At 37.3% G+C, this 12,432-nt stretch overlaps 1 protein-coding gene across 4 annotated transcripts in view; it reads left to right on the top strand.

Annotated features, from left to right (window-relative positions):
• Positions 1-12,432, top strand: part of AGFG1 (ArfGAP with FG repeats 1) — a 75,397-nt gene that overhangs the window by 39,671 nt on the left and 23,294 nt on the right. For all 4 annotated transcript variants that reach the window (XM_061148594.1, XM_061148592.1, XM_061148591.1 and 1 more), the window contains one exon: positions 8,927-9,042. In XM_061148594.1, the coding sequence (XP_061004577.1) occupies positions 8,927-9,042 (116 nt within the window). The remainder of the gene's footprint in view (positions 1-8,926; positions 9,043-12,432) is intronic.

The raw sequence follows: 12,432 nt of genomic DNA, 5'->3' as shown, positions 1-12,432 counted from the left end.
AGTGAAACTTCAGCTGTAAAAGCAGGCTATAGGCCAGATTTAGCCTGAGAGGTGTAATTTGTTAACATCTGACCTAAATTTGATTTGAGAATTTGGTTTGGTGAATTTATTACTTATTCATAAGTTAGTAAGCTAAATCTTCTAGGTCAGCATGTATATTTTAGATGGAACAAAGGGAAAAAAGTTTCTATTGTACGTATATTTCATGGCTGTTAGGAGGTTGCTTTCATTCATGCACCAGATATTTATTCAGTGGCTACTCTGTGTTTGGCAGGCACTGAGAATACAAGTAAATAGTGATGAATTGGAGAGAAGGCACCTGCCATGTGAAATTTACATTTAAAAGTTAGACAAAGGGCTATGAAATAAATAATACATTGTGATAATATTATATGTGTTTTGGTGTGGGGAATTTGCCCCTTTGGAATTAATTGGTGGTCAGGAAAGACTTTATGGCTGAAGAGAGTGATGTTGTAGGATGAGTTTGGAAAGTTAATCAGGGGTTAGATCCTTTGGGACCTAAATAGGTGGTGGTGAAGAATTTGATTCCTGTGCTAAGGAAGCCATTATAAGGTAGTTTGTGCTTAAAAAACAACAACAAACTGGGATTAAATAAATTGGATTCAATGTCTTTAATCTGATACTCCCTCACCTACCCATTTAGATACCTGGTTCACAAGTCTCGTGTCCCGGTGGTCTGCACATAGAGCTTGTGTGTGCCTGTTTTCAGTGACTCAGCTGTATATGTTCTAATTCTTGCTAAAAGATTTTTTAAAACCAAATTTTAAGATGGAATATACCACCTGATCCTAAAAGGATGTATATAAATGCAGGACTATCTGTATCTTTGCATAAGGCATATGGATAGTGTTGTTATTTCTTTAAGCATTATTAGTTTGTATAAATCCTTTATAGTTAGGCCATCACTGAGAAATACCTATTAGCCGGTGGCCTAGAAATATTAGCATAGTCATGCTCATGTAGTCTGGGTGAGTATAGGAAATTTTAATAATGTAGTTTTTTTTTCCAGTATTTAACTTAAGTCATGACACAAATTTGAAGTATATTTTTTCCGAGTGTGGGTTTTTAGGACAAACTAAGGCCCCCAAAACACTTATTGTCTGTCCCTTTTAGGGCAAAATGATATGTTGCTGACAGAATTTGTGTAGATCTATTGTAACTCACTAGAGAGTTTCTAATACTTCCTGTTCATAATGATTTCTGTTAATCTTTTCTTCGCCTCAAAAGTGGATATTATGCTTGTGAATTTTTCAGTTCTATAAGTCTCCTATTGTTTGTTCCTGTATTTTATAGACAGTATTGTTAATTGCTGTAACTGTATCTTAGTGGAAGGAGGCAGTAATCCTCTCTCTAATGAGGAGAGAAAGGGCAAAAAAAAAGTTTGAATTCTAGTTGATATGTGTAGATTGGCTTAATGACAAAAGTTTCTGTAATTCCAGAACATCTTCCTGTATTTTCCTTATTTTGTATCTTTGGACCTAGAGGTTACAGGTAGTGTCATGTCACATTGTTTATTCTTTGTATTTATTTTATGAAGATACAGGGTTGTCTTATTCAAGGTCAGTATCCATTGCAGCCAGTTTCTTTATTTTGTTGTCCTTGAGGGGATTATAAAACTATAACATGTCATATCTATTTGCCTGATGCAACACTGTTTTCTTAACTCTTTCTTTTATATGTAATTGAGAATTAGTATAGATGGGCCCTATTTTTGATTTTCAGAATTGAGTTTGTTAAATTGCTTGCACTACATGTATTTATTACTTGATTTACATGCAGTGCTGCGTATCTTTCATCTGCCCTTCTAGCCCTAGTTTTTAACCCTGTTATGTCTCCAAGTACCTGGTTTGTTGGGGTACACAAGTGGCTTTTCTTGCCTCCTGGAAGGGTTTAACTGATGGAGAACATTGTTGGCAGATCAAAGAAAGGAAGGAGGGAAAGGTTAGGATATTTACTTTCTTAACTTTTGTGTGGGATTTCTGTAGCCTAGCTGCCTCCTTTCATTGAAGGTCAAAGCTCCCATCAAGTAGCCGTTTTTATTTTAAGGTTGTGACCTCTTCCTCTCCTCCTCCCTTTGCTGTCAGTAGGTGGTGATGGGCAGGCCCTGCTGTTGCTCATAACCCTGAGACACTGTACTCTCACTGGTGATTTCCTTACAGCCTACCTCGGCTTTAAACAGTCCCTGTTGCAGTTCTCAGATTACCCAAATTGACTGTGTCATCTGTTTCCTAAGGCCGACCCTGATGGATAAATATATGTTAAAATATTCTAGATTCTTTCAGTGGTTATCGTGATTGCAATTCTAAAGTGGATTAGCAGTAGAATAAGGGAGAAAATTATTCTGACAATTCCACGAATTTATTCTGCTGGTTGATGTGTGATTTTATTTTTAATTCCTTCATAACATCTGGTTTTAAGTATTATCAGCCTGTCTACTGAACCCTTAGTATGGCACAACCCATTGTTCCAGCATTATGGGGAAATCAAAAGTAGATGAAGTGAAATGAAGTCGCTCAGTCATGTCCGACTGTTTGTGACCCCATGGACTGTAGCCTACTGGGCTCCTCCGTCCATGGGATTTTCCAGGCAAGAGTGCTGGAGTGGGGTGCCATTGCCTTCTCCAGAGGATCTTTCCAACCCAGGGATCGAACTCAGGTCTCCCGCAGTGTAGGCAGACGCTTTACCATCTAAGCCACAAGGGAAGCCCTTAAGACACATAGTAATCCTAATATAGGGCAGTTTGTGGTAAGTTTCATGTGAGAGGTACAAAGTGTTCTAGAAGTTCAGAGAGGGTGATTGTTTCATTAAGACCACTTTGATTCTGTCTGCAGCAGGAATGAGAGACCACAGTTTTGCTGTGTTTCTGGTATGACCTCTGCTTTCCAATCCTTGCTTACTTTGTCACCCCATAACACTCCACTGCAAACCACATAAGAGACTAGGCACCAAAGTAGTAATAGCTAATGCCATTTAAAATCCACTTGTACATAGGCAAAACACTCTCCAACAAAAATCACAGCAAGATCCTCTATGACCCATCCCCCAGAATATTGGAAATAAAAGCAAAACTAAACAAATGGGACCTAATGAAACTTAAAAGCTTTTGCACTACAAAGGAAACTATAAATAAGGTGAAAAGACAGCCCTCAGATTTGGAGAAAATAATAGCAAATGAAGCAACAGACAAAGGATTAATCTCAAAAATATACAAGCAACTCCTACAGCTCAATTCCAGAAAAATAAATGACCCAATCAAAAAATGGGCCAAAGAACTAAACAGACATTTCTCCAAAGAAGACATACAGATGGCTAACAAACACATGAAAAGATGCTCAACATCACTCATTATTAGAGAAATGCAAATCAAAACCACAATGAGGTACCATTACACGCCAGTCAGGATGGCTGCTATCCAAAAGTCTACAAGCAATAAATGCTGGAGAGGGTGTGGAGAAAAGGGAACCCTCTTACACTGTTGGTGGGAATGCAAACTAGTACAGCCGCTATGGAAAACAGTGTGGAGATTTCTTAAAAAACTGGAAATAGAACTGCCATATGACCCAGCAATCCCACTTCTGGGCATACACACTGAGGAAACCAGATCTGAAAGAGACACGTGCACCCCAATGTTCATCGCAGCACTGTTTATAATAGCCAGGACATGGAAGCAACCTAGATGCCCATCAGCAGATGAATGGATAAGGAAGCTGTGGTACATATACACCATGGAATATTACTCAGCCGTTAAAAAGAATTCATTTGAATCAGTCCTAATGAGATGGATGAAACTGGAGCCCCTTATACAGAGTGAAGTAAGCCAGTAAGATAAAGAACATTACAGCATACTAACACATATATATGGAATTTAGAAAGATGGTAGGCAAAACAGAAAAAGAGACACAGAAATACAGAACAGACTTTTGAACTCTGTGGGAGAAGGTGAGGGTGGGATGTTTTGAAAGAACAGCATGTATGTTATCTATGGTGAAACAGATCACCAGCCCAGGTGGAATGCATGAGACAAGTGCTCGGGCCTGGTGCACTGGGAAGACCCAGAGGAATCGGGTGGAGAGGGAGGTGGGAGCGGGGATCGGGATGGGGAATACGTGTAAATCTATGGCTGATTCATATCAATGTATGACAAAACCCACTGAAATGTTGTGAAGTAATTAGCCTCCAACTAATAAAAATAAATAAATAAATAAATAAAATCCACTTGTATATACCTGTTCTGAGTGGAAAACATATTAACTCATTTAACTCTTCCAGCATCTCAGTGAAGCAGGTTCTCCTACCCAACCGAGTTGGAATTCACATTAAGGCAATCTGGTTTCCTCAACTAGGCTCATAACTGCCACACCTACCATATTATTCTGTAATTAAAACTAATTATCCATCTCCCCAAAGGGATCATCAAAACGAATTTCATCATATATGAAGCCTTTCAAATGATGGCTTTTATGTGTCCTCCTTGTCCTCAGTGATGTTTCAAGGCCCCCAGCCCCATATTCTTGTCAGTAAAATTTATCACATGCTCTGTCATACCAGTCAGCCCCTCTCATTCAATATATGTTTTAACACTTCACATGATGAATCTTTTTTTCTATTAATTATTTTTGGCGGTCCCAGTGTCCACATAAGATACCTCAGCCTCCTGAATTCTTTGGCTATTTATGTCTAGGACTCCTTTGTTCTAGTTTAGATATCAGTAACTGTATTGTTAGATTTCAAGTGTAAGTGTCCTGTTTTCTGACCACAACTGCTCATGCCGTCTAATTTCTGACTCCAACAGTTCTGGGATAACCATTAAGACCTCCAGTCCACTGATGCTAAATTTCTTCGTTGTGCATCATTCTTACCATGTTTCCATTTTTCTTAACCTAGCTTTGATTTCATGGTCTATAGGTCTATTGTTCTAACCACTCACTTAACACCTGTTGTATTTTACCTGATCAAAGCCAGCATTCTACCTACTTTGTACCTAAACAGCCAAATGAGACTGGAGGAAAACACAACTGTTTTGACTAATTTCACTTTAAATATCCATACCTTAAAACCTTAGTGCTGCCTGTAGTTTTAGTTTATGCACTCTCTCATTTTTCCTTAACTCAGAAACCCTCTCTTTTCAGTTGATGGTGTTTATTATTTTACTCAAAAAAAAAAAAAAAAAAAGCCAAAACAAACATGGAGAAAAGAGAACTTTGTGTGTTTCTATCAGAAGATCTACAAATCTGAAATCGCAGTTTCCAGGAGAATGATAGGAGCAGAAGCCACTTTTTCAGGGATTAAAATGTGAATGGATCAAAAGGAGATAGGATTGTGACATTTTCCCAGTTGTATCTCTGGAATACTGTCTTTGTTTCATGAATCTTGCCCAAGAAGAGATTTAATGGCTAAGTAAATTTGAGAAATGCTGAAAACTATATATAGTATTTGTATGGAAGAAAGTTTCCATCTGCTGGCCTAGATTTTACTAAAGAGTTGGTTTTCAAACTTTAGCCTATTTCACAGTCTCTGGAAGGGCTTGCTAAGACACAGATTGCTGCATACCACCTCCAGAGGTTCTGATGGCACAGGTCTTGCGTGGCTCCTAAAAATTTGCATTTACAAGTTTTTAGGTGATGCTGATGCTGCCAGTCCAAGAGATTGGGGAATCCCATTTTGAGAGTCACTTCACTTGAATAAGAAGTCAACTACCAAGAGTGGCAGGTGTAGCCAGGATTTGGAGCAGTGCAGGAAGGAGCCTCTGCAGGGTAGCAGTCAGAAGTGAGAGCTCACAGCACCGTCAGTGTCGGGGCTTCCCTGGTGGCTCGACGGTTAAGAGTCTGCCTGCAGTGCCGGAGGCCAGGCTCATTCTCTGGATCCGGAAGATCCCCTGGAAAGGGAAACGGCAGCCCACTCCAGTTTTCTTGCCTGGAAAATCCCATGGATGGAGGAGCCTGGCGGGCTACGTACAGTCCATAGAATTGCAAGGAGTCAGACACGACTGAGCGATTACACACAACATCATGGAACTCTGGTAGTAAGATAGCATGAGTTTGTGGTGGACCGAGACAGTGAGTTTTCATGATTTTCCCTAACAGTTTGACCTGTCAGGGAGAAAGAACAGACCCTGCAGCAGTTAGTGTGAAATTTTGAGTGACTTGTGCATGCATACGCGCTAAGTCACTTAAGTTGTGTCCGACTCTTTGCGACACTATGGACTGCAGCCCGCCAGGCTCCTCTGTCCATGGGTTTCCCCAGGCAGGAATACTGGAGTGGGTTGCCATACCCTCCTTCAGGGGATCTTCCTGACCCAGGGATCCAACCTCACATCTCTCATGTCTCCTGCATTGGCAGGCTGCTTCTTTACCACTGTTGCCTCCTGGGAAGCCCTGAGTGACAGGCCGCTAATTCAGGTATCTATAGAACTTGTCATCAAGCACGCCATCTTTGCTGTGTATTACCATGATGAGTGCCAAGACAGTAACTGTATGATCTACCTTTAACCCATCTCCTTTTTGTTTGTATTTTTATTATTTGCTATTCATCAATTGTTTTTAGTTTAAAAAACTGTATACATTAGTTAATAGGGGTTTTGGAATACAAAGACTAAATGTCATAAATTATCCTAAGCTAATGCTTTCAGTTACAGTTTAATAAGTCTTTGAGCAAATGTCTTGTTTTCCCACTTGGAAATTTTTTAAATAAAAAAATTAGGAGCTACCAGTTATTTCTTTATGAATGTAATTTTAAAGCCATAGAAACTTTTAAAATTACATTTTGGGAGAATCATTATAGGTTTCTGGTTGAGAAGAGTCTTTATTATTCCTGCATCTACTTCAGTGAGCAGGCAGGTAAGCCTGAGAAGGATGCTGCTTTTCCATCTCTGATTTCTCAAATTTTTGTCAAGCTTTGGAAGTTATATACTGTGTTCTTTTCACAGCATTGTTCTTTAAAGTAATATAATTTTGGAAACTTGTGGACTTGTTTTTTAGAGCTTTACTGAGGAATAGGTAATTATAATAAATTGTATTTAAAATGTACAATTTAATGAGCTTTGACATATGTGAACCATCATTATAGTAACATGATAACATACATTTTCATCATCCCCAAGAATATTGTTGTGCTCCTTCGTAGTGCATCCCCTGATCTGCATTCCGTCACCACAGATAAGTTTACATTTCCTCAAATTTTAAATGAATGGAATTACATAATATGTATAGTATGCATGTATACATACTAACTATGTATACTTTTGGGGGGGGAATTCTGATGTCTCTCAATCAGCATAACTGAGGGTTTATTCATGTAGTTTCTTGTGTCAATAATTTGTTCATTTTTATTGCCAAATAGTATCTAACTTGAATATTTCAAAATTATTAATTCACTTACCTGTTAATGGATATTTGGGTTGTTTTCTGTTTGGAGTTAATGAAGCTGCTGTGAACATTTGTGTTCAAATCTGAGCATGGACGTGTAATGTACCTTTATGTTTCTTGAATTAAGTACTTACTTAGAAGTGGGATGGGTGGGTCATATGGTAGGTATATGTTTAACTTTTAAGAAACTGCCAACTATCTTCCAAACTGATTATACCATTTTAACATTCTTGAGAGTTCTAGTTGTTCCACATTCTCACCAGCATATGATATGGCCAGTCTTTTTTTTTGGCTAGAACCTTTATTATTTCAGAAATAAGCATTCTGTGTAGCTTGAGGTGGGTATTTCTGGATTACTGTAATAAATATTTGTCAAGACACCAACTATTTCAATAATAATACACTTATTTATAAGAACATCCAGAAATAACTCTTCTGTATCAAAAAACTTAATGGCACAAGAGAGTTAAACAATGGTCTGTAGAGGAGAAAAGGAAAATTCTTTTAGGGGAAGCTTCATAAGGCATTTTCTCCTTGACTTTTTTTTTTTGGTGCGGGTCCTGGGGATCGAACACAGGAACTTATGTTCCATTACATTTCTGATTGATACAGTTCATGAAAAAAGCCTCGCTTTGTCTTGCTTTAGTCTTTTTGTTTGGCCATTCTGGTGGTTTGTATGGGTGTCTGTGTACCGGGACTCAGTGTTGTTTTAATTTGCATTTTCTACATGGCCTGTGATCTTGTGCTGCTTATTTGCCATCTGTATATCTTCTTTGATGAAGTGTCTGTTCAAATTTTCTGTCCACTCTTTAACATTCTGTAACTTCCTTTCATCAGTTGGTGGCTGAAGAGCAGTAGTTTTAAATTTTGATGAAACACACCTTATCAACTTATTCTGTACAGTTCTCTTTATACTTTGTATCCTATTTGAGTATTGCATCATTTTGTTTCTTTGATTTTTACTAAAAAGTTAGATAATCTTAGACTCTCATTTTTTAGCCATTAGGGGGGAAAAGTATAGGAGGCAGTTATAAAGCTAGAGACATAGCTGCCTTGTATTTTTCTTATATTATACTTTAAAAGCAAGTTGTGTATGATTCTAGTACTTTTTATTTGTTCTTTTTGGCAGATTTTTAAACCTGTCAAGGATTTAAGAGATTGCTGATCAAATTCCTTTGTTTTATGGGGTGAAGGACCTGAGGTTCATAAAGGTTACATGACTTTGCTAATGGTTTACAGTTTATGATTATTCTAAGATCAAACAGTCTGAGGTCCTCTTATATCCCATTTCACTATTTATTTCTCTTTGAGAAGCTATCTTTGTGATGCTGTTGATAAGACTTTACTGCATGCTATAGCATTAAAATAAATTTAGTTCCTTCATTTGTTGCTTTTCCATTGCTTATTGTGATTAATATCCTATTGAAAGCAATATTATTAAAATTAAAGTAGGTTAGTTTTCTGAATGAATCTTAATTATCTCTTAAAATTTCATTAAGATGTTGAATTTAACACTTTTGTTTTTGTAATTCTTTCCAAAGGTCTGTAAACAGATTTGGCTAGGATTATTTGATGATAGATCTTCAGCAATTCCAGACTTCAGGGATCCACAAAAAGTGAAAGAGTTCCTACAAGAAAAATATGAAAAGAAAAGATGGTGAGTGAATAGTTTCTATTTAGAGCAAAGGCTCCCCAGATTGCATTAATTATGGGTAATATTAGTATAACAGGAAGGAAGGAAATAAGTAGGTAGACAGGAAATAAGGAAATAGGTAGATACTCATTATACTTTGGCTTTTATTGGATTTGATTTCCAAAAACCTTTACTTCTGCTTTATCCTAACTCATCTGTGCCTGGCAGTAGCCTTTTTGTCACCACCAGGCCTCTTACCCTTTTTTGGGAAATTGGGGATTCTTCCTTCTAAACCTTTACTGTCCCTGTTAGCTTCTCTAGACGTAGTCATGTAAAACCTCCTTTCTTAAAAATCTTCCTTCGTTTAGCAAGTGTTTCTTTAGTTTCTTTTATATAGTAAGCATTGTGCTAAAGCACTCATGAAGCAATCTATTCACTTAATTGCAGGTTGCAATAATTCTTTGCTCAAAATACCCCTCACTACCCACCCAAGAAGTCATTTTTCTACCTTGTTAAGAAGGAAGTGTTTATACTTTTTAAACCAAATCTGTCAGATGTTAATTTTTGAAAAGTAGTTAAAACAGATGTACATGTGGCTAGTGAAGTGTTTTAAAGCAGAGCAAGGGTATATTCATAGAACTAGTGTTCAGCTACCTTGAGCTCTTCATTTTTAGCTGTATGAGAACAATTTAAGTCAACTTACTAAGACTCATTAGTGATGAATTCTTGGTTATTTCTTTAGTGTGTGTATTTTAGTTTCAGTAGTGTGTATTTTCCTTCTTGAGAGGTTAAAAAGATGAGAGAGAATCATAAATAGAAGGATAATGAAGAAGTAAATGGCCTCTTGTTTGCCAGAGGAACTGTATTTTAACCCAGAGAATATCTTCAAAAAACTGTTTTAGTTGAGGGAATACTTGCTGTGGTTATGAGTGAGATATCTCCACCTCTCTTGGGTGAGCGTAGTAGAAAGAAGTGGCTCTGATTTGTATATTCTGTGAACTCTGTATTCTTACTGTTCTCTAGAGGAGACTAATTTTTGCCAGGGCCATATTCAGCATTACTAGAAACATTATGTATGAATATAGAAGAAAAAATAACAGCAAGATTTTAGTTCAGGAAAGAAAAAACAAAACTTAGAAGATGAGGTGATGGTAAAAACCTGGTGCCATAAATTATTCTTTTAAAATGAAGTATATAATTATCTTTTTATCATTTTAGGTTCTAAATTTCCCAGACCTTTTGTCCTGTAGTTAAGACCTTTCTCCTTGATAGCCTTGGCCTAATTTTTCATTTCCCCAAGTTTCACTTTTACCAGCTCACAGTTAGTTTGACTAGAACTTAGCTGGGTTTTCAAATGCTTTAGCTTCAGCTGATAAGAGGAAAGTGTGTGTGAATAAGAGTTTATAGAATTAAAACCGGAAGTCCTCCCTCCCTGCATTAGTGATAATAGCCACAAAATAAAATATTAATTATTTATTCAAACCATAACCAAATAATTGTAAACCTCAAAAAATTATAATTTGTGTTATCTTTTCTGTCCTTAGAATAGTAATAAGAGTAAGACAAATACAAACTTCAGTTGGTGGGTAGGGGACAGGGAATGACTAGCACTCAGGTGGGCTGGGACCTTTGCATTTTAAACTCATGCTCCTGCACACCTGTGATATGTACCTAGGGAGTAGTGCAATGGGTTTGTAATGCGACATAGGTGAAAGTGAGGTCGCTCAGTTGTGTCCGACTCTTTGCGACCCCTTGGACGGAGGAGCCTACTAGGCTCCATGGTATTTTCCAGGCAAGAACACTGGAGTGGGTTGCCATTTCCTTCCCTGCGACATAAGCGTTATCCAAATGCAATCTCCCTAAAAACCCTCACTGTGGGCAGCTACACTTAAGACATTGAGGCTGGTGCTGTCATCTAAAGGGTTTTTGAAATTGTTCTTTTAACCAGTTTTCGAACTCACTTCCTATGCTGTACATGCTTAGTTAGCTTTTTTACTTGTAGCTCCATAAGCCTTTGAGCCAAAGATTCTTACCTGATTTTATGCTTTAAAAAGGCTTGGCTATTCTCAGAAATTGGCATCACCACTGATAAAGCCAAACTATGGGAAAATGTAACTTCCTGTTTTCATCTCTTCCATATACTGGAAAAAACAAAAGTTTTATTGTTTGTGATTATTATATAATTTGGTAATAGCCAGTACTTGTGTACCAGAACAGTGTATAGGTACTTTGTAAACGTTAATTTGTTTATACCTCATAGTAACCATATTTCAGTGTTTTAGAAGAAACTTGGGAGGCACAGAGTGCTGAAGTTGTCTGCCCTGGGTTTCACATCTGTTGCGTGATGGAGCTAGGATTTGAACTCTGATTCCGAAGCACAGACAGAGGACCCTGGCGGGTTACCGTCCATGGGGTCGCAGAGAGTCAGACACAGCTGAGCACACACGCACACACATGTGGAGCACAGTAGAAAAACTCTGCTTTTCTGCTTCTCCCACCTGTGTTATATGGGGAAGGAGGCTAGATAGAACCAAACCCAGAAATTCTGTGAGCAAGAGCTCTCACAGAATGCCAGCCCTGGAGATAGCACTGCCAGTATGTGGGCGTTGTATTCTCACTTCCCCTTCTCTTTCCTTTATTCTTTTCACCCCATGAGTCCTTACATGATTGGAGTCAAATCTGAAAGACCTGTGAAGTCTTATGAATATCTTTCCATGTCAAGACAGGGCAGCTGTGTATTATATGGATACTAGCATAACCCTTTTAAGCATTTTTCTCCTGGTGAATTTTGGTTTATTGCCCTTTTTTTTGAAATTTTAAAGAGTACTGTGGTAACATATGTTTATTTACACTTAACCCAATTATTGCCTAAGGATAGGTTACTGGAAATGGTACTTCTGGGGCACAGAGTATTTTATTAGAGAGTAACAAAATTTATAAAGTTTATACTCAGACCAAATGCATGCCATTTTAATTTACATCTTTTATTAAGTTAAAAATGTTTTCATTTCTGTATCTCGGTGAATTGCTTCTGTCCCTTTAAAAATTGAGTAGTTAATCTTATTCTTATAGATTTATAATAGACCTTTATATTTTGAGCTATTAATTGTAACATAATAAATATTTTTTTTTCCTTTTGCTCAGTTTTCAAATGTTATTTATGACCTTACAGTACTTTGGTTTTTAAAAATTAGAATTATTAGCTATCATCATGCTGAACTATAAGTCTTCTTTTTTAAAAAAAGCAGTTTATATTGTTATCTTAGAAAAACTGTAAGTAAATAGTTGAAGCAAGTTTTGTGGTTGCTCTTTTATTACCTTTTCTCTGAATATTTTAATTAAGTGTACTCTTATGGTGTCAATTCTTAGAGGGTTTTGAAATAAGATTAATATCGAAGCAGTCTTGTCCAGAAT

This window comes from Dama dama, chromosome 8 (assembly GCF_033118175.1).
Source record: "Dama dama isolate Ldn47 chromosome 8, ASM3311817v1, whole genome shotgun sequence".
Classification (NCBI taxonomy): Eukaryota; Metazoa; Chordata; class Mammalia; order Artiodactyla; family Cervidae; genus Dama; species Dama dama.
The sequence above is the reverse complement of the archived record's forward strand: the minus strand, read 5'-3'. Positions and strand labels throughout refer to the sequence as shown.